This window comes from Vespa velutina, chromosome 24 (genome assembly GCF_912470025.1).
Source record: "Vespa velutina chromosome 24, iVesVel2.1, whole genome shotgun sequence".
NCBI lineage: Eukaryota > Metazoa > Arthropoda > Insecta > Hymenoptera > Vespidae > Vespa > Vespa velutina.
Window position 1 is genome coordinate 160645 of NC_062211.1, and position 23111 is coordinate 183755.

Genomic DNA, 23111 nt, shown 5'->3' on the forward strand with positions numbered 1-23111 from the left:
ATTAAGCATGATTTAGATGTATAATAGAGAAAAAAATCTTATTACTTGTATGTTTTTGTTTTGATCATAAATGTAGTAGTAATTATTATGATTTTGAACTAAATTAAATATATGTTTATTGTACTTTACTTTTATTACGTAAAATGTGATTGACCAAGTCAATATTTTTTTTCTTTTTTTTTTTTTCTATATTGTAGAGTAAGTTCAAACGATCCTATCCAATATCATGCGTTCGTTCTCACATTCTAAACATGAAATTAGAGCGGAACGGATTGAATTGCAGAATTTTTTTGGATGCTTGAAAGTTGCAGCACATGTAGTCTTTTTCAAAGCATTTATTTAAACAAGATTATTATTCTTGCATGACGAAATCTTTTATTTAGTAATGAAATGCATTGCTCAATTTTTATATCAAAGTACACGTTCGAAGAATGCGGAAGTTGTTGCGAAAACTTGTCGTAAATTCTACGTCGAAACAAGAGAAGTTGCGTTCATATTTCTAATAAGGTCAAGATTTTTAATTGATCGACGCTAGAACGAGAATATTGTAGATATTTATATTTGTCAATTTATTTCCAACATTTCTTCTTACAACTAAATAGAATCAATAGAAGACATATATATGTACATATATATATATATATATATATATATATATATATATATATATGTGCGTATATGGTATGTATATAGTACGTATATATATCGCGTTACGATGAAACTTTACCAATTCGTAATATTGATCGTTAGATGAAACTCTATTTAAAGCGAGGTAATTAAACGTCGAGTTAGTGCCATCTCCTAATCGAAGATGTTTTAAATATTCGTAACGTGAATACGTTTAAGCATCTTCAAACATACCACCGTACATAGATTTCAATTGATTGTCATAAATATAGAGAAAGGTGCCTTTTTCAATGTTCAAACCATAAAGGGCTCCATTCTTGAGATGTTGAAAGGGATTACCAGAGATGTCCAAGATTTGTAAACCAGCGAGATTTTTACAAGAGCCCTTTTCGATGCTCGATATTTGATTGCCAGAAAGGGAAAGATGTCGTAGCTGAGGTAAACCTTGATAACTATCGCCATCGATGGTGGTAAGGGTATTGTTATTTAAATACAAATTACGAAGATTTGGAAGTTTAAAGGCACCTTGGGCAATGTTTGATATTTGATTTTCGTTTAAAGATAAAGAGTATCGCGGTGTATCGACAAAGCTACCTTTCTCCAAGCTTTTTATTTCATTGCCATCGAGATTCAAGGACATGAGAGATTTTGGCAAAAGAGGAAAAGTATCTTCGGATATAATTGTAAACTTGTTCGTGATGAGATTCAAGTCTTGAAGTTTAGTAAGGTCAGTAAATGTATTCTTATCGAGTTTGCTGATAAGATTTTGATAGAGATAAAGCGTCGTCAACATTTTCAAATCGGAGAAGGCTCTTGGTTCGATCTCGGCGATACGATTTCTGGTCAATATCAGTACAGGAAGGTTTTCCTGGCCCTCGAAAGCGTTGTTTTGCAGCTTAGTAATCTTATTATTGCCCATATTAAGATAAGTTAAACGTTTTAGATTCGAGAAGTCACCACGATTGATGGAGACGATTTGATTACTAGTCAGAATGAGTTGGGTTAACGTTGACGGCAAAGTATGAAGAAAATTGAGATTGTCAAGCTGATTGTCCGCGAGAAAAAGGCCCTCCAGATTGGTTTTATTGAAACTGTTATCCTCGATGGTATCGATGGAATTAGCCTTGAAATTAAGCCTCTTCAGATATCGATTCTCTATCACGTTCTTCCACAAATGACTAATCCTGTTAGCAGCTAGATTGACATACTCGACGCTCATTGGCAAATCGTTGAGTACTTCTTTGGTAATCTCGGTAATATCATTGTCGGATAAATCGATGGAACTGACCGGAAAGGAACGGATCTTGTACCAATCTTCTTGGAAGGATTTAATACCCATACTACGAAGCTCGAGTTGTCCCTTATTGTGATCGAAGGTCACCTCTCGGCATTCTCCTTCCAAAGTTTCGTTCTTATCGATATGGCTGATGGACGTTACGACACCGTCATCCGTCATGCAGAGCTTCGCTCTGGGATTTTCCCCGAGTTGACCGTTGATATCTCTCTGATACCTTCGGAAAATCACATTTTCCTGTTCCAACTCTATTTCTCGAACTTTTCTATCGCTCGCTTCTGTCAATCTCTCTTTCTCATTATCATTAATTTTCAATTGATTTTCCTTTTCATCGTCCTCCTTTAAAAACAAATTTGTGAAAACGTTCGTATTTATGCTCCAAAAGATGTTACCCTCGGTTAAAATCTCGACAGATTTGGTTAAACCAAAAAGATATCCCCGTCGTAAATGAGAAATCGGATTGTAAGATATGTCTAATTGATTAAGATTTTTCAATCCGACAAAAAGATTTTCAACGTTTACGATTTTGTTTCTAGCCAGAGATAAATTCTCCAATCGGGTTAGGTTCGAGAAGACGAAATGAGGCAAATTTTTCAAGGAATTGCCAGCCAAATTCAATGTTTTCACGTCAGTAACGTATTCGAAGGCATATCTGTCGAGCTCATTCAGTTCGAGATTCGAAAGATCAACGGTGTCACTCGGTTCGATGAGTTTAACATATTTCAACTTTCCATCCTCGATGCCAAGATCATACTTTTTATCGAAACTTTTTAATGGAATCGCTGTTACCAGCGGTAGGATGAGAATGAAAAAGCGCATATCTATAAAAGATAAGAAATGATCTTAGAACTCTATATCGCAAACTTGTTGCTTTTTCCAATTTTCAATTATATGTTGTCAAACGAATACGGTCTCTTGTATTTTTCCTATTAAAACGTATCGATACATATAATGGCTACACGTATTAAAATAATCGATATATAATAGATAATTTATTATAGTACTTACCGTTTATGAAATATTTTTTCCAGAATTGTCAGAAAATCCAATGAGGAGTTACAATGCGAAGGGAGAGGAATCAGTTCGCGTTGTTCAGTTCGATGAAGAAGGCGAATAAAGACTGGCAAGCGTTTCTATTCTTGGCACAGGATGAGCAAATGCAAAGGAAGGATCTGGTCTCTGGTTCTGGTCTCTGACAAGGTAATATCAGAAGATGCGAGAACAGGTCTTGTACGGTTTTATATACGCGCACATAAACCATTAAACAAGCATAGACGTAGATACGCGGAGAAGAGTGGTGGTGAGTATGACGAATGGTGGGAGTTTATTCGGAATATGAGGAAAGATAAATTGGAGGAAAACAAACCGCGTAACAAGAGAAAAACATTTGATAAATAAATCGAAGGAAGGGGAGAATAACAAAGATATTTTTGCGTGTCCTTTTGGAATTCTCTGGATTCAATCAACACTCAAAAGGACTCTTTTATCCTTCCTCTTCTCTTTCTTCTTCTTCTCCTCCTTGTTTCTTCTCATCAATGACTCTTTGTAAATCGATTCTCGTCGCGTATCTTGCCCCTTCGTCAAGAGCCGTAAGGTGCAAAGACCTTTTCCTTTCCCATCCCATCCCATCCCATCCCATCCCATCCCCTCTTCTTCTTTTCCTCTTCTCTCTGGTTCTCTTCTTTCTTCTTCCTGTTGCTCGATCGAGCATCGACTTCGAAGCTCATCATATCCTAAGCGATAACAAGCGATTCTATTATGTATTCTGATCTTTCGGAAAGATGGCACATGGATACACTTTAGATTATAATCCAGTAGAATTATTCATCAAGTATTTGTTGTTAGATAATCTACAGTTTACATATCGAGTAATTCTTATCTTTTTTTCGTAGATGCTAAAAAAGAAGAAAGTCTTATAAAGGATGCCGACGAATCGGTGAACGATCAGAGTGAACGAACATTTATGAAATATTAATAACTATATTCAAACTTGTTGTCAAAATAAGACGAAAATGTGGTACCGAATGTCGATCAATTTGTTCGTAATTCACCGTGAATGAGATATAAATGTTTTTTTTTTAAAAGATCCAAGTTCAAGATAAATTCGTTGACTTTGAAACGAAAAACTCGAGATTCTTTTATGAGAAACGTGCAAACATATGAAATGTAAGAATGCACTTAGTTGAATGTGATCCTTTTTTCTGCCTTTCTCGTTTCTTTCTCGTGCAATTCTTCTCCTAAGGTCATTGTACTTCCGGAAACGAAAAGAAGACACTACAGAAAACTATCTCTAAATATCATACTTTATTATATACGTCGGAGCAATGCCGTGTAGCTAGCATACGAAGGGACGAGTAACAAACGAGTGTTCGTCATTCCTTTGAATTTCTATAATAATAATTCCATCTTTCTTCGACATATTATCCCACGGTGTAATGTATTTGATTATTAAATGATTACATTAAGATTAACGTCGTGCGATGAGATTTTTATTATACAATTATCATAATCATTAAAGATTAATCTCGGCAAACAATCTTGACATATATTTCAACTCGCTTGCAATGGTTTATTGTCTTCGAAATGGCTTTGATTTAAAAACTTGTTTGTTGCATATATACCTAACGCGTGAACTATGGGGACGACGAGTTAATCTCATCATAAAATTGAAACATACTCGTAATGAAGAAGTGAATACATCATTTGTTTTTCACTCTCACTAACACGAAAAAGCAGATTATTTTTCGATTCTTCTCTCTCTCTCTCTCTCTCTCTCTCTCTCTCCCTCTCTCTTTCTTTTGCACGTCCTTTCTATTTAATTGGATCATTAGATTGGTATTGAATGATATTTACTGTTTGCTCGATCAATAATAATGTTTATTCGAAATGGAAAAAGTTAAGATTAAGATGAAACGATCGTGAATCTTCATTTTCAATAGACTTACGGTCAATGAACTATAAAATAACCAAAAAAAACGGATTCGTGGGTCGAAGATCGAGTTGATGGGTTGGCCGTTTAGAGACAGCTGTTCGTCCCGACGAAGAGCAACGTTCTTGCCATCAAAGAGCCCTTCCTTTTTCTTTCCTTTTTCTCTTCCTCTTCTATTAAAACAAAACGAATAAAAGAGCAGTCTAAAAGGCTTTAATATAAATCTTTCCAAAAGAACTTTTTAAAGACCTAGCTATACCTAGTTATATTTCAAATTTGTAAATAGAAAAGAAAGAAGAAAAGAAAATGAGAGAGGAGGAAATGAAATGGAGAGAATAACAAAAAGACAGTTTTCAAAAGATATCTTGGTTGTGTTTATGTATCTTGGAATCCAGTGTACATTAACGGTTAATCTAAGAAAGAAAAATGGGAGAAAGAAGAAGTAAGAAAAAAAAATTGAAAGAGAATATAACAAAATGGAATAATAGGAAAGATAAAAAAGAAAAAAAATATATATATAGAAACAATGAAAAATTTAATAATCAACTCCTTTCGAATAATTATATCCTATTTTTCAAGTTGTTTTTCAACTTTCTATTATAAATGGAAAAGAATTATGTCGCAAATTCTAATTCTGAAATTAGATCGATGGAAGAGGCCCCAGAAAGTCAGAATGCGCAGAGTGTGTGCGGCATCGTGCGAGGCGCCTTCCTGATCGCAGAGTGAAGACGAAACTCACGATGGAAACGTCAGTCGCGTGCCGGCCACCAAACCAGTCGGATGTTCCCGTTTGTTCATCCTAATGTGGATTTAATTCACCGTGAATTTCCGCGCTCTCTATTTTTTTTGAAAGGTTAATCAAGGTCGGCTCGAATGTTGGATGTATTCAAACGATTGAAAAAAAATGTTCTTCTCGATCCATTGATTTGAGTATTGATAATAAAAAAAAAAAAAAACAAAAGTGAAACTCGAAGATGTACGAAGATTGGCTTCGTTCGTGAGAAAGGACATAGGCACTTGCATATATTCTACGAAGAACTTTGAATGATTCCTTTAAAGTGATCATCCTAATAATTTATGAAGAATATATCGTGTGAGCCAGACGTGTTAATACCGATAGCGAAAGAACGCGGTCGCGAGTAAACGAAGCATGATCGGTGGAAATTCGTCGATCGCGAAGCTGACAAATTACTGGTCGGATCGACAAGGTGGATCTGAGGTTTCGATCATTGACAACGTTTAAGAAGGACTTGTTTATCTCTTGACATTTCTTTGAGAATCCTGAAGGATCGAAGAAGATGCCGAAGAACAATATGTGGAGACAAAGGCGAGTAGTCGTTCCTAAGAGGTAAGTAAAGATAAGTTTCATCTGGTCTCTTTCTTGTATAAAGATAATAATTTTTTCTTTTTTTTTTTTTTTATTTTTTTTTAGAAGTAATCTAACTAAACATTTCAGAGAATATTTAAGTAAGATGCGTAAGATTCATTCCGTATTTCTCTATTTTTTCTTTTTTTTTTTTTATCCTCAGTTTCTTCATAGAAGACAAATATTATTCAGCCTTGTGCAATTTCTGTGTAAAAATCATAAAAGTACAAATCGTAAAAGTCATAAAAATCTTAAAAATCTTAAAAATGCTTAATTATATAGCCGGAAGAAACTTTCTATGTAAAGATTGTTGAAAGACAGAAAGGAAGAAATGACCCATCGAGGAAAGCGAAAGTCGATGAGACAAATCGAGGGAATAACGATGGATTCGATCAATTTTTCGTGCGTTAATCGTATCGCGTGTAACAAGGTTATCATTAGCGAACCACACGGTACTTTTCTGCATGCCTGATTTTTGGCGTAAACGTCGACTATCGCAAAATCACGCGATCTGTTAGTTATCGATTTTATGAGAATTTGAAGAATCAAATTTTCTTCATATTTTTTTTACACGAAAACGATAACGCGCATACCATTAAATATTCTAATAATAATTAAATGTTAAACGCGTAACATATAATATGTCGTTATAAACTTACATGATTATGAATAATATATAATCTATTTATAATATTAAAAAAGAAGAAGGAAGAGAAGTGAAAAAGATGAAGGAAGGAGGTGAAATCGGAATGCACGTTGAGTAGTAACGTCAGGCTGTTGTTTTTTTCATAACAGCCAAGCCAAGTTTACAAGGCATGCGACAAGCGTGTCGGTCTACTGCATTTCGAGTTCTCTCTTCTTCCTTCTCGCGTTTGATCGCAAGACCTAGATAACTATCTCGGACTAGTCGCTATATTTCAAAGATATACAAGCGAGCACTTGTTTACCGTGCGCTCCGGACTCGCGCTACAATAAAAGGAGAGCGGCAACAAGCGAGATCAACGAGACGCATCGTGCAACCATCGCCATCGCCATCGCCATTTACTTATTTCTTTTTCTCATATATAAAATAAAAGAATCGGATCGTAGAATCTCTTTATACGAAGCGTCTCGTGTCACGGCGTATAGAGAAAGACCGGCACCGCAACTTATGCTGCATGAGAACGATCGAACGAATGGTCGAACGATCGTTTCTCTATACGTGTCTCGAAATAGAGATCAAGCTTGGCCTCTAGACAGCTATCGAACGGTATCGATGTGCTCTTGCGAAAAAGTTCTTTCTGATATCGTGTGTCCGAATCGATTCCACCTTGGGTAGGTAATATTAATAATAATAATAATGATAATAACGAAAAAAATATAACCAGACTCGATGTATCGAGTACTACTCTTAAAGAAAGGTTTGAGAATAAATTGCCCGCCCCATAAATTATAGTACAAGATACATTTGAATACATAATTCAATCGTGTACGGGCATCCGTCGGCACTCACGGATCACCGAGATATTTGATCTTTGTTATTTTCAACGATGAAATGGAAATCCCTTTTCCGGAGAATCTCGTCAGTCGTTCTTTAGAAGCGTCTCCGACCTTACGTGTCTATGTACTTTTGTCTCTATTCCTCTTTTATGTACGCCGTTACGGTATAGGTACGCGTACCTCCTACCTTACGGTTCCTTTCTCCCTGTGTCGTTGACACTACTCCGACCGATACCGTTCGTTTCTCGATTTCTTTTCCGGAGGATTACTTTTTTTTTATACGTAACTCTTCTTCTTCATCGTTCACCCTTTGGAAATTCACTTCTCTCTTTCTCTCTCTCTCTTTCTCTCTCTCTCTCTCTCTCTCTCTCTCGGATAAAAAATTCTCTCCTTTTAAAGGCGCACGAGAAAAAAGATATCACTCGGAAAGGCATTTTATTAATAATACCGGCGAGGACAACGAAGTAGTCGGTGAAAGATTTGCTCGCTTTGTTTCGTTTATGGGCCAACCCTTCACAGTATTAAAAAGGTTTTTAACAAGTTTCGCGGCATGAGACGTGACCGATGAAGATTAAATTACACGTATGAATATAGGGTGTCGCAAGTACCCAAACATACATATATGCGAGTAGATATATCTCTGATATAATAAATATTTTGTATATAGAAAACACACATTGATTATAAGAATTTTAATAAATGATTTCTCTTATCTAGGATTATTTAGGTCTTTGTAAAAATTCGTAAATTCTTTCGATTGACGCGTTTTAATTAATGCGATTAAATGGCACGATTCTTCGTTTCCGAAGAAAAAGAAGATTTACTTATCAACTCGGAATTTAACTCGATGATTTCTAGGAGCTACGAGAAGATCCTCTCTTTCAATTATCGTACATTTGAATGTATGATAATTTTGATTGATTGCGTCGGAAACTCTGAGGATACTGATGAAGGTTACACCTTTCATCTTTTACTCGGAAAATTCAGAGAAGAAAAAAAAAGAAGAAGAATAACGCAGTTGCGCGCGCGCGCGCACGGGCGCGATTATCTCGGAAACGTTGACTTTGCGCCACGATTTTATAATTATTCTCGCCTTCTTCGTGCCTTTCTACTCTCGATAATGAAGCTTCGTAATAGCGTGATGTTGCGGAAACGAACGACATACATGTACATAGGTGTGTGTATGTATGTAGGCAGAGTATCACGGTCCACGTTTTTTTTTCTTTTTTCTTTTTTTTTCCTTTCCTTTCCTTTTCTTTCTTTTCCTTTCTTTTCTCTTATCGTACACTTTACCGTTATATTAAATAGTATTCTCTATCGAATGAGTAGTACCTATTAAGGGACTTGAAAGTCAAGTCGCAATAACGTTAATGACACGGCAGAGAAAGATGAACTTTCGAATTTTTCGTGGTCGATACGTCGCGGTCGTCTCAACGACGAAGCCTTTAGATCTAAATTTCAAGGAAGAAAAATTTTATCATACTTTGTTCGTACTACGTAGATATGTATCGTAGATAAACCACAATGTTTTTCTATAGGTACAATTCAAAAGCAGCTTTCCCATTCCGTTTCTCGTTGATATCTTCCTTTCGTCGAAATACATCCAGAAAAATAATTTTCGATTATATTAAAATATCATATTTACGCTCATGTGTGCTCAAAAGAAAAGTATGCGCATTAAAATAAGTAGAACGATCGCGTTTAATTTTACCCTTCCCCTCTCACCGATTTTTTTCGTTACTTGTTATTAATCCTATTACGTGTCGCGTGCGACGCCGAACAACAATGATATTTTCATCACACATTGGACAAGTACATTTTACATCTTAGGAACATAATAAATAGTATCTCGCAAAAGTATCTTGTAATTTGCCACAGACCGCCAAGTTTCTCAAGTACGTTCTTAGATGTACATATGTATGTATTTGTGTACCTGATGCGGATAATAATATATTAACATAGAGGAAAATACTTAAAGAATTTTATAGTCGACATGCTCGAGAAATCGCGTACACTTATTTATATTTGTATAGCTCCGTTAAAAATCGAAATATAAAATGTTACTTGTTCACTGTTTTCTTCTGATTGCAGAACTATCGAGCTTATCGCCCTGGTGGCTATCTCCTGTACGCTTTTCCTTTTTTTACACACAAGAGAGCTCCACTCGCGTCTTCGAAAAATGGAGGTACGTTTGCAGCCGGCCGAGGATGAGCTTTTCTCGGGTAAACAAATTTCTTCTGGTAAGTATTTTTCTAAGATTCAAGTATTAGATATTCGCGTGCGTTGATGTATTCAATTGATATCGATTCGGCCGGAGAAAAACAAGTGAATGTTCTAAAACTAGCGATTATGAATCGTGCAACGACAGTCGCGCAACGTGGCCGTGTCTCTACAGACGATGCCGACGCGCCGTTCTCCAGTCTCGATGAATAGTGGTAAGCGCGCGAGTTCCCGCTTAGGGAAGGTCAAGGTGTGAGAGTGAACGTACGAAGGACTCGACAAGTTCAAGAGACGCGAGTCTTTTTATTGCGTGCTTTTTTGTTCGTTCTACTTATTTTTTTTTCTTTTTTTTTCTTTTATTATTTCATATAAACGAAAAACAAAAAAGAGAAAGTAGTCGAACTAGAACTAAGATAGCGTTAATCCGTAATATCCGCCTTTCCAGTTATGCAAGTAAACGATATAGATATCATTATCGTTTATAGTTGATCGATCGATCGATCGATCGATCGATCGATCGATCGATCTTAGAATCAATGCATCCGTTATATCCATTTAAAATGACATTATCTATTTTTAATTATTAAACAAGGATATTACAAAGGAGGAAAAGCTTTTTTCCGTCTCCGACATATGCTACTTTTCGATTGTGATATCGATCGCTAGACGATTGTCACGTTTTTCATTTCTTTTTTCTTTTTCACATAGCGTGATATGTCGTCAAACCAGTTTAGCTAACTCCTTCCGCGACTTCTTCGTGACTCCGTGGGAAGAGTCCCGTGTTGAATTTATTAGCAGATTACGTGGCATTTTATTAACATAACACATACGCATAACTCTCTAGCATGTACCTAACAAATTAAACTTAATCGTCAACTTCGTGCCAATTCTCCCCTTGAATGAAAATAGAACGTTTATTTGGAACAGTAAATTCTGTCATTTATTCCGCATACTCTTAACTATATATGTATATATTATACGTAGATATATCTATTTAAGTATGACGATGGTGAAAGTAACGAGTTTGCTATGAATTAAAAGAGAGAGAGAGAAAAAAAACAGGCATCCACCACACCCACAATATACTTACCTGTATCTACCTCCAATACATATATATATACATACATACATCTGTATCTATATAGTAGATATTGTGCGTCCGTGAGTACGGGTATGAGTATATATAAAGTATGGGTACGGGTAAGCGAACCCGTGTATGCCTGTTGGATGTCTCTTTCTAAAAGGAAAGGCTTTCACAGGAAATGTTTCACGATCGATAAACGCATCTTTCGGCTCTTCCGCACCTGGTTTAAACGATATTCGATCAGAAAGTGGGTATTCATCATAACCGTCACGTTCTCTTTACGATGATCCACGTTCCTTCCTTGAGAATGCTTTTCCTCGGATCGGAATAAAATTCCGATCTCACCTGGTTAGATCCTCAGATCGATGCAATTAATAGTATCGCGAATGCAAATCGTTCTTTTGCCGTTCTCCTAGGTAGGTATTAGTGGCGTTACAGTTAGAGCAAAAACGTTCGGCCTCTATTTATGACCGCGACTACCGATAGCTCGCCGTTTTAATTAGCAATTAAATACGCTTCGTTATGTGCTATTACGTTGAGATTCTACCTTGGTTTCTGCACGTTCAACCGACCTAGTATCGGGATCGCTATTGTCTTGCCGTCTAATTCTTTATTGTAATTCAAAATTGGTTGCTTCTTCCGATTTAATTATTGGCGTACGATAGAACCTTCATCTTTTTACCTCATTGTAAAACTTTGAGAGAATGTAATAGAAATTTAAACATTTAATATTTATTTTATTACAGGTATAAGTGCGTCTTTTAGAGTTTACGTTGAATATTTTCCATTGATATATTTCGATGATAAACCGGCTAAGATTTTATCATCGGATCTAACGGCAAATACCTTATCGAAAATTTTTTATTGCATAGAAATTATGAAATTGGAGCAAATCTGATACGTTAAGATTTTAACCTACTTATTCACAGAGAAATTGATACCACTTGTGTGATACTTGTTGTAATATATATAACATATTTGTATTTGAAACATTATCCGAAGTATAAATTAAAGTAATCCTTTTATTGAGTCGTTCGACTACGCGCGTGATTTCGAACAGATCAAAGCGAAGATCGAACGATTCAACGATGTGTTAGTATCTTAGGATATAGCAGAGTGGAACATCCGGCTTTCGATTGGATGATCTATGGTCATTTCGATTCGAAGAAAGAATTACAAATTTTGTTCTATATGCCAAACACCGAGCGTGACTCTCGTGCCTACTATACCTTATAAAAAATTATACATATATTTTATATATATTATATATATTCTCTGTCTAATCTAGAGAATTCTCTATGATACGATAGGTAAATAAATTAAATAAGATACTTTAACATTTTCTTTAAAGACATAAAATGAAAAATTTTGATAGAAATTCTTTACCAACGTTTAAGAAATTTTTGATTTCCGCTATTTGGGCCATTCGCCAACGCACGTGATTTGATCTGTTCGAAATCACGCGCGTAGTCGAACGACTCAATAAAAGGATTACTTTAATTTACACTTCGGATAATGTTTCGAATACAAATATGTTATATATATTACAACAAGTATCACATAAATGGTATCAATTTTGTTCGATTACGCGCGTGATGTCGAACAGATCAAAGCGAAGATCGAACGATTCAACGATGTGTTAGTATCTTAGGATATAGCAGAGTGGAACATCCGGCTTTCGATTGGATGATCTATGGTCATTTCGATTCGAAGAAAGAATTGCAAATTTTGTTCTATATGCCAAACACCGAGCATGACTCTCGTGCCTACTATACCTTATAAAAAAATATACATATATTTTATATATATTATATATATTCTCTGTCTAATCTAGAGAATTCTCTATGATAGAATAGGTAAATAAATTAAATAAGGTACTTTAACATTTTCTTTAAAGACATAAAATGAAAAATTTTGATAGAAATTCTTTACCAACGTTTAAGAAATTTTTGATTTCCGCAATTTGGCCCGTTCGCCAAGTTCTCAATGCAACCTCAGCGAAGCTTTCCTTTTTGTCCGTAATTTGTAATCGTAAAGGATCGTAAAATGTAGGTTACGGTGACGGAGCACGAAAGCCAACTCTTCCGAGAGAACTTGAAGACCAATGATCGTTAGAAAAGTTTCCTTAAAGAATTTGAAAATACAAGTGTAGCCGTATAAGATTAAACTCGCGAGAATCGATTATTAATTTGATTTCTTTTTTTTTTCTTTTTCTTTTTCTTCCGTTCGCCCGAATAATCAACGAAGATATTTGCTCTTCATTCGACTGGAAAGGCGGAGAAATCTTTCGTGAAATGAATCGATCAAAATTCTTTTGGTTCCACTTTTGAGTAAGGTCATAAAGTTATGCGCACGTGCACAAGTTCATCGAGAACAATTAAACATAAGACACTGTCTCTGTTTACGAGAAAGTATCAGTGTCATCAGTTGTAAGTAATACGTGTGCGCGCATGCACGCAAGGACCGTTTCTACGGACACGTCGCTTTCACGACTTCTGGGTCAGTAGGGCTCTCTCTCTCTCTCTCTCTCTCTCTTTCTCTCTTTCTCTCTACTAAAAAGAGAGTAAAAGGTCGTCGGTCCAGTCGACACGCGTGCAGCAGCATGCACGCCCGTTACCATTTTCGATCGACTCGCTTTGATTCCAACTCTACTACCTATCGTCGTATCTTTTCAATGCGATCGTGGTATTAATCGTTCACTATACTCGTTCAAGTTAATTCTTTCCTAAATGATGTAATTATTTTTAATTTAAATTCATCTTTTGCGTGCATCATATTGTAAGATCTAACATAGTTAAATCTTATATCTCGATATATTGTAACGATTGCGAAACATTAGAGAGATTCGGTTGAAAATCATTAAACCGATTTATATACATTTATTAATAAGAATTAGAAATATCTAATTACGTGAACTATTATAGCATCGAATTTGAACATCTCCACGTACCATCTCTAATTACGAGCACAATACGTTCATTTTATCGTTTCATCTATACGATCGTATAAATTCAAATGGACATCCAGCTTTCGATTTTGAAATCCTTTCACTGAAATTAACACAAATTCTATCGTTTATTATCGTTTGTCGGTCAAATGGAATTTCGACAATTCGATTCAATTCGATTCGCTTTAAATTATACCTATCCGTATGTATATTAGCGATTCATTTAAGATTAAAATGAAATTCACTAAAATTAATTTCTCTCATTTGCATCGTCAGATCCATTCGCTTATCTCATTTCTTATTCTACGAGCGAGAAAGAGATTAAACTCAAAAGTCAGAAGATAATTCCCGATATGCGACTTACATTACGAGGAGAATCCCAAGTAATTAGATAGCCGTAGTTCCTTTCTACGATTCCGTGCACGATTATGACTGGAATGGTCAGCACGAATCTCGGCCAAGATCAACGATATACGAACCTTACGAGGAATAGTCCGGCTTAAGCTAGCTTCTTTTAAAGGCAAACACCTTCTTAACGGACGTACACGTACAATCTATGGTGTAGGTACATACGAGTATGTGCGTATATAGATTTTCATTCGCGTCGTTTAAAACTCCGGCAAAGGAAATGCTGACCATTCCGCGACTACTTGAAATTGTAAATATCTTTCTCTCCCTTCTTGTTCATCCGTTATATTGTTTCATGTAATATCGTAAATGGAACAAACTAGTAAATGGAAAAAATTCTTCCTCTCTCTCTTTCTCTCTCTCTCTCTCCCTCTCTCTCTCTCTCTCTCTCTCTCTCTTTCTCTTTTCCTCTCTCGAATCATTAAATTAGGGAAAGGATCGATTACGTATATTTTGCCTGAATATAAATCAAGGAAGAAGGTAAAAGAAAGTTTGGACTTGTATTTTGACATAATAAAAAAAAAAAAAATAAAATAAATGTAGGAGAGATAATATCTCAAAGCTAAATCGGTCGTGCATATCATTACGAGATTTCAGAAATAATAATCGCGAACTGAAGAGGGAATTGAAGAGCAACCATGCAAATCTTGATCACCTAGAAAGTTACCAACTTGGTTGCTCTATAGGAATATAATGGACAGAAAAAAAGATGAGAGGAAAAAAATACCAATTGCTTCGGGGCAATAAGTATTTTTCAATCTTCTCTCTCTCTCTCTCTCTCTCTCTCTCCCTCTTTCTCCCTGATTGGTCGCTGTCACTCCCTTTCTCCGGCGATTCCTCTCTCTTTTTTATTTCAACTTTACTGAACGATGATCTCTCGTTCGTCGTTCTTCTTGTCGATATTGAGCGATGTCAGAAAAGTGGACGATGCATTTCTTAACGATCTGATGTTTCTTTGCTTTCAGAAGGAGTTCAAACGGAATCTACATCGAGCGGGAACGATCATTATTCGAGCTTACAGCGCGTTACACAGAAGGTAATATTTTATTTAAATTACGAAAGAAAGAAAGAAAGAAAGAAGGAAAGAAAAAAAAGAAGAAAGATGAATCCTGTCTACTTTTTAATCGGAATAATAATCGTGTTCCGTAACGCGAATTCGTTCGTTTCGTACATAACTCATCTTTCTTTTATTTCGCTTCTTCTTTTTTTTTTTTTTTCCTTACCCGAATAAAATCATCCGATAGTTTGGACTCATTCGATAGGTACAATTCATTAAACTTTTTCTAATGTAAATAGTATCAGGGAGTAACGGGAAATGTTTTCGTATAAAAATATTATTGGATGCATTCGATCGAATAAATGATATACATCGCCGAATAATTCGATGCGACCCATATTTCTATTTAGTGTACTCGTAAAACACTCGATCAATTATGTCCTTTTTTTTTTTTAATTTGTCTCAGCTCATTCCTATTGTATATCTTGAAAAGAAAATGAATGGTAATAGTAGGAAAAAAATAAGGATTATCCTTGAGGAAGGTCGAGGTAAATGAGATAGGAAAGACTTAGAATTATTTCGAAAGTTGGCATAGCTAATCGTCTAGACTTGTAGAGTTCGTTAGAGATCGTTGTTAAGACACATCTACGACTATAATTATCGGCCGTAGCTGGTTTTCGCATGCTCGAGACTTTAACAAAAAGTAGGTAATAAGTAGAGCACAACGATGGCCGTGGACCAAGAAGTCTCTCAGAGGTATAATACTTGATACTTAACGAGTAATACTTTTCTTTCTTTTGTTTAGAATTTTAAAATGTCCGTAAGAAGATATCGCATTCGGTATGTAGAAAAATTTTCAACAACGATTAATTCTTCGTATTTGATGAAACGTAATGAATCGTAAGTATATTTCCATTGGTCATGTACTTGAAATTGTCAAGAGTATCTCTTTCTCTTCGAAATAAAGTTAAGGTTAGATAAAAGATGTGGCTCTAACGTAAAGTAGCCATGACGCTCGAAAATCATTTACGATAATTTACGGTGAAAGCGATCGAGAGGAGGTGGTAACTGCTCTGCCAGACACCGTCTCGAAATACAAAATCGTCGTTCACTCCGTTTTACTCGCGCTGCGCTATTCATCGTACGAGTAGATTCGCACCGTAATCGGAAATAATTCATTCGCTCGGGATTCTCTCGCTGTGAGAAAAATTTCTCGACTTGTAAGAAATTCATACAAGTTTACATTTATGCCTTTCAATGGCATAATTCTTTCTAATAAAATGAACGTATACCTTTCTATACTTTTTACAAAGATACACTTTCGATCGTGCAACCAAGACCGAGGATCGAGGAGAGCGAATAGCAACAACCATGATTGATCTATCGGGTCACAATTAATTAGAAAGTTATTGGTTCGATACGCGAAAGTAACTGCTCATTTTAAAAAGAGATATATGTATTTGTAAAAACTAATCAGAAATTATATATCTGGAAAATATTATCAAATTAACCGGAATAACCAATAATCAATGAAAATCTAACGTCTCATCTCGCGAAGAGTATTTTTATTTGGACGAACTAAAGACCTTTAGGGTATCACTAAAAAATTCCAAAATAGATACGCCATTAGGTATTACGTAATAAGATTTTTAATAGGATTTAAATAGAGTATCACGTGTCGCATATCGGCCTGTATAAAAGGTACGCGACGTACCATGTAACGAGATTGACGTGTAACCACGATGACGATACGGTCCGATTAATGACGCAATTTGCCTTGAGAATTGCCTCCTAATTGCGTCTCAATTTTCACCAGAGATCTTCGCTATCGTTTAGAATTTTTTTTCCGTTTCTACGAGTTTCTTCTATGATCGCGATATCGCGCTGCATTCAGTTAGTTCGAAAGAATGACTTGAGAATTTTCGAATGATAGCAAATATGTGTACCTGGTAAAACGCAACTAACGTAAGACACGCATCGAGAATGTACTTCCTTATGATCGGCATCGAGTACGTTGACCGATCGGTAGGACTGCCAGATGCTTCGGACTCTTCAGGAAGTGACTGCATACTGTGTTGTTACTCGTTTCTGGATTTACCAGAAATGGACTCAGTCTTCTTTATCTTTCTCTTTCTCTTTCTCTTTTTTATCCAAGTTGAAAGAGCTTTGCGAGTTCGTTCTGCCGCATCGTGATCGCACACCTACGTGTAAGCTATATATACCATACGAATATATTGTTATAATATCGTATCGTATCTATTAACAAAAGTCAAATCCGACTTAATCATAATACTATTATCGAATTAAATGACGTTTAACTTTTCAGAATAAGGGGATAAAAAGTAATATTTCTGAGAAACATTAGACAGAGATGATGTATGACGGACAAAGTGATGCCTCATAGATTTTCTTCTTTTCAAAGTTCTTCCTGAAACTGAATCGTTTCACGTGACTGAAAGTACTCGACTCTTATCGGATTATCGTTTTAACATCAACAAACGTGTTTCCTTCAAAGAGCGAAGATTAATTCGTATTTTCGTAACCCCCTTTCTCTTGCACTCTCCTTAAGTAATCCTACGCATTCACTTGTAAAGCTGATAGAATGCAAAATCAATTAAGTGAAACAAAAGGAATTTTCATGAAACGACATACCGATGTGAACAAAAAAAAAAAAAAAGAAAAAAAAAAAGAAAAAGAAACAACAAGAAAAAAAAAAGAAAGGAAAACGATACATTAGCATAATTGAATTATCGTGCTTTGCGATTACTTTCAAATTTCATTTCTCAAGCTACGAATAGAAAGTCGAAGAAACAATGTTTATCGATTTAAGAAAGTTTGTTATTTTCAGTACGAAGAAGCAGATCTTCTCGATGTCGATGGGCTGAACAACACAAAGAAAGCTGATAGATTGGTGCTTTTCTTTAATCGTGTACCAAAAGTTGGCTCCCAGACGTTCATGGAACTATTAAGAAGGCTTTCCATGAGGAACGGTTTTTCTTTCAACAGAGATCGCGTTCAAAGAGTCGAAACAATACGTCTCGCCCCGATCGAACAGGTATGACGCCTTTGTACCAGCAATTCCACTCGATTACCACGAATCCTTTCAAGTGAATAGTAATTGTTAGTAATTGATTGAACGGTACGTGCTTGCATAGATGAAAGATAGATAGATAGAGATAGATAGATAGATAGATAGAGAGAGAGAGAGAGAGAGAGAGAGAGAGAGACTGAGGAAAAGGGAAGAAGGAGAGAGAGAGAGAGAGAGAGAGGGATGCTTTGAAAAAATAATAATAGTGCAAGCATTGATCGACAATAATGCGTTTGGATCTTTTATTTTCATAGCTTCAACTTGCCAGAATGGTCAGCAGTTACTCGGAACCATCGGTTTATGTGAAACACGTGTGCTTCACGAATTTCACCAAGTGAGTCTATGATGAACGAAAAGAAATATTCGTTTGAATGTTTCGACAAAAGATTTGACCTAACATTTGCCCCTCCCCTTTTTTTTCCATAGATTCAATTTACCGGAACCAATTTACATAAACGTAGTTCGAGATCCAGTGGAGAGGGTTATATCTTGGTATTACTATGTTAGAGCACCCTGGTATTACGTCGAGAGGAAGCAAATTTTCCCCGATTTACCCTTGCCCGATCCGAATTGGCTGAAGAAAGACTTTGAGACGTGTGTATTGAAGGGTGACCGCGAGTGTCGCTATCTGAAAGGAGAAATACACGAGGGTATCGGTGATCATCGTAGACAGACACTTTTCTTTTGCGGACACAGTGAAAAGTGCACGTGAGTCTTCGAAACAATTCATACGAATGAGAGAGTAAAGGCGGGTTCATAATGCATATATAAATATAAAATATTATACGTTTTTTTCCACGTTACTCTTGTTATGCTTGCTTCTTTTCAAAGCCATAATAACGGATTTGCCATTTAAAGTCCTTTCAACACGGTGGGAGCCTTAGAACGTGCCAAGCTCGCAGTCGAGAAACATTATGCGGTCGTTGGTGTCCTTGAAGATGTGAACACTACCCTTACTGTCCTGGAGAATTACATACCTCGATTTTTCCGAGGTGCCGCTCAAGTCTATCATGGTATATAATATAACGAGTTATACTTGATTTAACCCTAGTTGTGCACATTTCAAAATAATTTCAAGTTGTGCATATGGGATAAGCTACATCCCAGGCACTTTGAGCAGCCATCGTTTATACAGAATGAATAATTTTTACTACAAAAAATACTATATATTTTTTGAAACTTCGAAAGTAATTATCAGTAGATTTAAAAATGGATTCCTAATTCTATTATTATAAAAAAAAAAAAAAAAAAAAATCATGAATCACGCAATGCGCAAATTGTTTTAATTGAGCTCAAAATTGATCTGGAGTGTTCTACACCCCACAGGTACAACTAGGGTTAATTATATTTTCATATCTTTTAAATATATATACATATATATACATATATATATAGATACACATATATATACAAGTGCTTCTTTTTTAGATCAAACGAACGCTTTCACAAGCATCAACCGAAATTTCTTTAAGCCACCGGTGAGCGAAGAAGTAAAGGATATCGTCCGTAGAAATTTTACTCGCGAGGTCGAATTTTATCAATTCTGCAAGCAACGACTGTACAGACAATTGAGAGCGTTAAAATTGACCAACGCTGATTTCACAATGAATAATCGTTTATAAGGAAGAGAACAGGACTATTCTTTCTTTTTGTTCTTGAAAAATATTCTCACCGATGAGGGATAACAACAGGATCGATTTAGTTTCTTTCTTTATTTTTAAGAAAAGACAAACAAACTCCTGGTAAATCAGAAATGATATTTACGAATGCCAGCCATATACGTAAATACCTTTTTTTTTTTTTTTCTTTTTATAATATATATGTATATAACTATTTTTCTGTTCCGTGATTATATCTCGTTGTCGTTTTACTTACAATTTGTCTTATTCGATTTGTCCAACTTTTCACTCCTCTCGAATCTCGAATATTTTCGAGTCGTGAGTGTATGGTTGTGCAAATGTGTGCATGTGTGTGTGGAACAAGTAATGCATATTTATTAGAACTTGCCGTAAGAGTTCGTGAAAGGCTTGCTTGATACCTCGATTTCCACTAATACGATCTCGACGTGAATTCGCTTAAGATTTGTTATCGCATAAATCTTATTGTTAGAAAATGTTTCCTAATTGACACCTTCATCGACTACAACAATTGTTCACGGTGAATTTGTCAAAGACTGACAAAAAGGAATTATCGTATCATGGATTTGTAACGATTAGCTGGACGTTCCAAAACATTACAGGGTAACTCTTGATGATTTATTGAGAAATGATTATAAACGACATTTGTACTATCACTAATTACCTTCTCTCTCTCTCTCTCTCTCTCTCTCTCTCTCTCTCTCTCTCTCTCTCTCTCTCCCTCTCTTTTTCTCTCTCTCTCTTTTTTATAATAAATGCCTGCCATTTTAAAAACTCATTCATTTCAAACATTTCGTTAATGTTTCCTAAAGAAAAACATTTACAAAGTGAAAGGATGAACAAGCCTTTTTTAAGAAACTAACATGAAATAAAAATCAAAAAACTATAAATCGTATATCTATTATTGTATTAATAATAGCACATAGTACAACGATACAGAATACAGATATACACATATATATATTTATATATATATGTATATTTATATATATATATATATATATATATATATATACACATACATGTATATATGCATATATATATATATATACATGTATGTATATATGTATGGTAAATATACGTATATTATTCATTTTAATCAGGGATAATGTTCTTTCTTATCAACGTTCATACATAAAAATCTCTGTCGTGTACACATCTTTAATATCCTTAATATAACATTATAATTCCCCAGGCATATTATGAATTTTTTAAGGATTCAATAACGGTCAGAATAGGATCGTTTTGTCAAATGTTTATGTAAAAAGAAATAAATAAATAAAAATCGTTGATCGATTTTTTGATGTTTGAAAAGAAAAGTATGTATCTATAAGAGTAAAGATATCTCAAGGGGAAGAATAAGTATTTTATTAATGTATCAATTTTCCATCAAAATTATACAAAAATAGTACACTTTACGATAGTAGCAACGTAAAGTCTGATATGCGTATAAGTTGAAAATAATGATCGAAAATAACCAAGTGAAGAATATATATATATATATACACATATATATATATACACATATATATATATATATATATATATATATATATACTATAATTTGAAAAAATCTATCGACACTAGTCGTAACAAATATATCGTTTAAAAATTTCATTTTTCTGAATTCGAGTGTAGTGAGAAGTCGTGTATCTTGTAAAATTATCTGAAGGTAGTACATGCGCTCGATTTATGCTTGACTCAAAAATATACATCCTTTCTTGTAAAACATTACGGAGGACAGAGTGCAGAATCAGTCTTGGCTAGGTTATTTTTTCATGGTACCATACGAAGAGATCTCTCTTAAAAAAAGTCTCTCTTGAGAAGCGCATTTGTTAATAGATATAAGTAATATATATTTCTTATAGTAGTAACACGTTAAATAGATTTAACGCGATGAAACGCGTTACGGTAACGATTAAATATATACATTTATATTTGCCTATATATATATATATATATATATATATTTACGATAGTGAGTTAACAATAATATTTTTTTCCCCGATAATTATTAATTTTCTTACGAACAATAACGCTTGTTTCTACATACTTATATAAAATTTCAATTAGGATCTTCTTAAACGACATCGAAACACACGAATCGCAATCGATAAAAATTAATTAGACATTTTAACAATATTTTTATAATACACGAAGTCCGATATTATCCTCTCGTTTGTGTAGCCTGTGGTCGAATATATACGGATAAAAATATCTGACGAGAAAATAAAAGTGCTAAAAAACTCAGTCTACCGATGGAAGAGTAATTATAATCAGTATGGATAAAATATTCATTAAAATTGATAAAATTAGATAATTAACATCAAGACAGGATACGCATAAAAGATAAATCAAAGATTAATCCCTCTCTTTTGACTTTCGAATTCTCCGTTTGACTCTTTCGTCTAAGGATTTCAAATCGATCACAGCCAGAAATTGTTTCAACATTTTATTCTTCCTTTTTCACTTTTCTTTTCTTTGTTATTGCAGGAAAAAAAAATGACAGACGGCAATCAGTTGTAAATATTCAAACGAAATAGATAAGAACGAAAGGAAAGAAAAGAAAAGAAAAGAAAAGAAAAAAATATTTGTTAAAAGATTAAGCGAGCAAATAGGATTCGAGTCTTATTTTCAAAGATTTCTCAAATTAGTTAGTTTAAAAGTAAAATTGTTTGGCGAATTTTTTAGCGAATAATTCTCGAACCTTCCAGACGAAAACTCACGGCTCTATGGACTAGAGGTACGACAGATGCGCTTACACGTGTAAATACGGATATAAAAATATGCTATATTATTATAATCTACAATCTTATCTCTCCTAGACTCATACGCAAAAACACTTTTTATCATCTTCTTCTCCTCCTCGCCGTTCTTTTTTCGTGTTTTCTTTCTTTCTTTTCTTCTTTCTTATTATTGTTGTTGCTGTTGTTGTTGTTGTTCTTGTTGTTATTAGTCGTAATAATAACAGTAGCAGTATTAGTAGTAGTAGTAATAGTAATAATAGTAATAATAGTAGTAATAGTAGTAGTAAA

General features: G+C 34.8%; 2 protein-coding genes across 6 annotated transcripts; one reads left to right on the plus strand and one right to left on the minus strand.

Annotated features, from left to right (window-relative positions):
• Positions 1-124: 124 nt before the first annotated feature.
• Positions 125-3197, minus strand: LOC124956844 (toll-like receptor 13). Of its 2 annotated transcripts, none has more exons than XM_047513149.1 (2): positions 2930-3197; positions 125-2847 (listed from the first exon to the last, which is right to left on the minus strand). In XM_047513149.1, the coding sequence occupies exon 2, from the start codon at positions 2738-2740 to the stop codon at positions 842-844; it is 1899 nt and encodes a 632-aa protein (XP_047369105.1). In that variant the 5' UTR covers positions 2741-2847; positions 2930-3197; the 3' UTR covers positions 125-841. The 2 variants fall into 2 exon arrangements, with proteins under 2 accessions (XP_047369105.1, XP_047369104.1); XM_047513148.1 differs by having other exon boundaries at positions 125-2742; positions 2930-3195.
• A 1558-nt stretch (positions 3198-4755) lies between these two features.
• Positions 4756-21560, plus strand: LOC124956845 (heparan sulfate 2-O-sulfotransferase pipe). Of its 4 annotated transcripts, none has more exons than XM_047513152.1 (8): positions 4775-6198; positions 9787-9935; positions 15323-15390; positions 18200-18406; positions 18694-18773; positions 18866-19147; positions 19298-19452; positions 19868-21560. In XM_047513152.1, the coding sequence occupies exons 1-8, from the start codon at positions 6149-6151 to the stop codon at positions 20059-20061; spliced, it is 1185 nt and encodes a 394-aa protein (XP_047369108.1). In that variant the 5' UTR covers positions 4775-6148; the 3' UTR covers positions 20062-21560. The 4 variants fall into 4 exon arrangements, with proteins under 4 accessions (XP_047369110.1, XP_047369108.1, XP_047369107.1 ...); XM_047513151.1 differs by having other exon boundaries at positions 4779-6198; positions 15320-15390; XM_047513153.1 differs by having other exon boundaries at positions 4779-6177; positions 15320-15390.
• The last annotated feature ends 1551 nt before the right edge of the window (positions 21561-23111 follow it).

What these genes read in the sequence shown, in the direction of transcription:
- LOC124956844 (XM_047513149.1), bottom strand. Translation starts at nt 2,740, where the DNA reads ATGCGCTTTTTCATTCTCATCCTACCGCTGGTAACAGCGATTCCATTA.
- LOC124956845 (XM_047513151.1), top strand. Translation starts at nt 6,149, where the DNA reads ATGCCGAAGAACAATATGTGGAGACAAAGGCGAGTAGTCGTTCCTAAG. An exon ending in CGAGTAGTCGTTCCTAAGAG is followed by an intron (nt 6,199 to 9,786) that starts GTAAGTAAAGAT and finishes TTCTGATTGCAG; the next exon opens with AACTATCGAGCTTATCGCCC. An exon ending in GGGTAAACAAATTTCTTCTG is followed by an intron (nt 9,936 to 15,319) that starts GTAAGTATTTTT and finishes CTTTGCTTTCAG; the next exon opens with AAGGAGTTCAAACGGAATCT.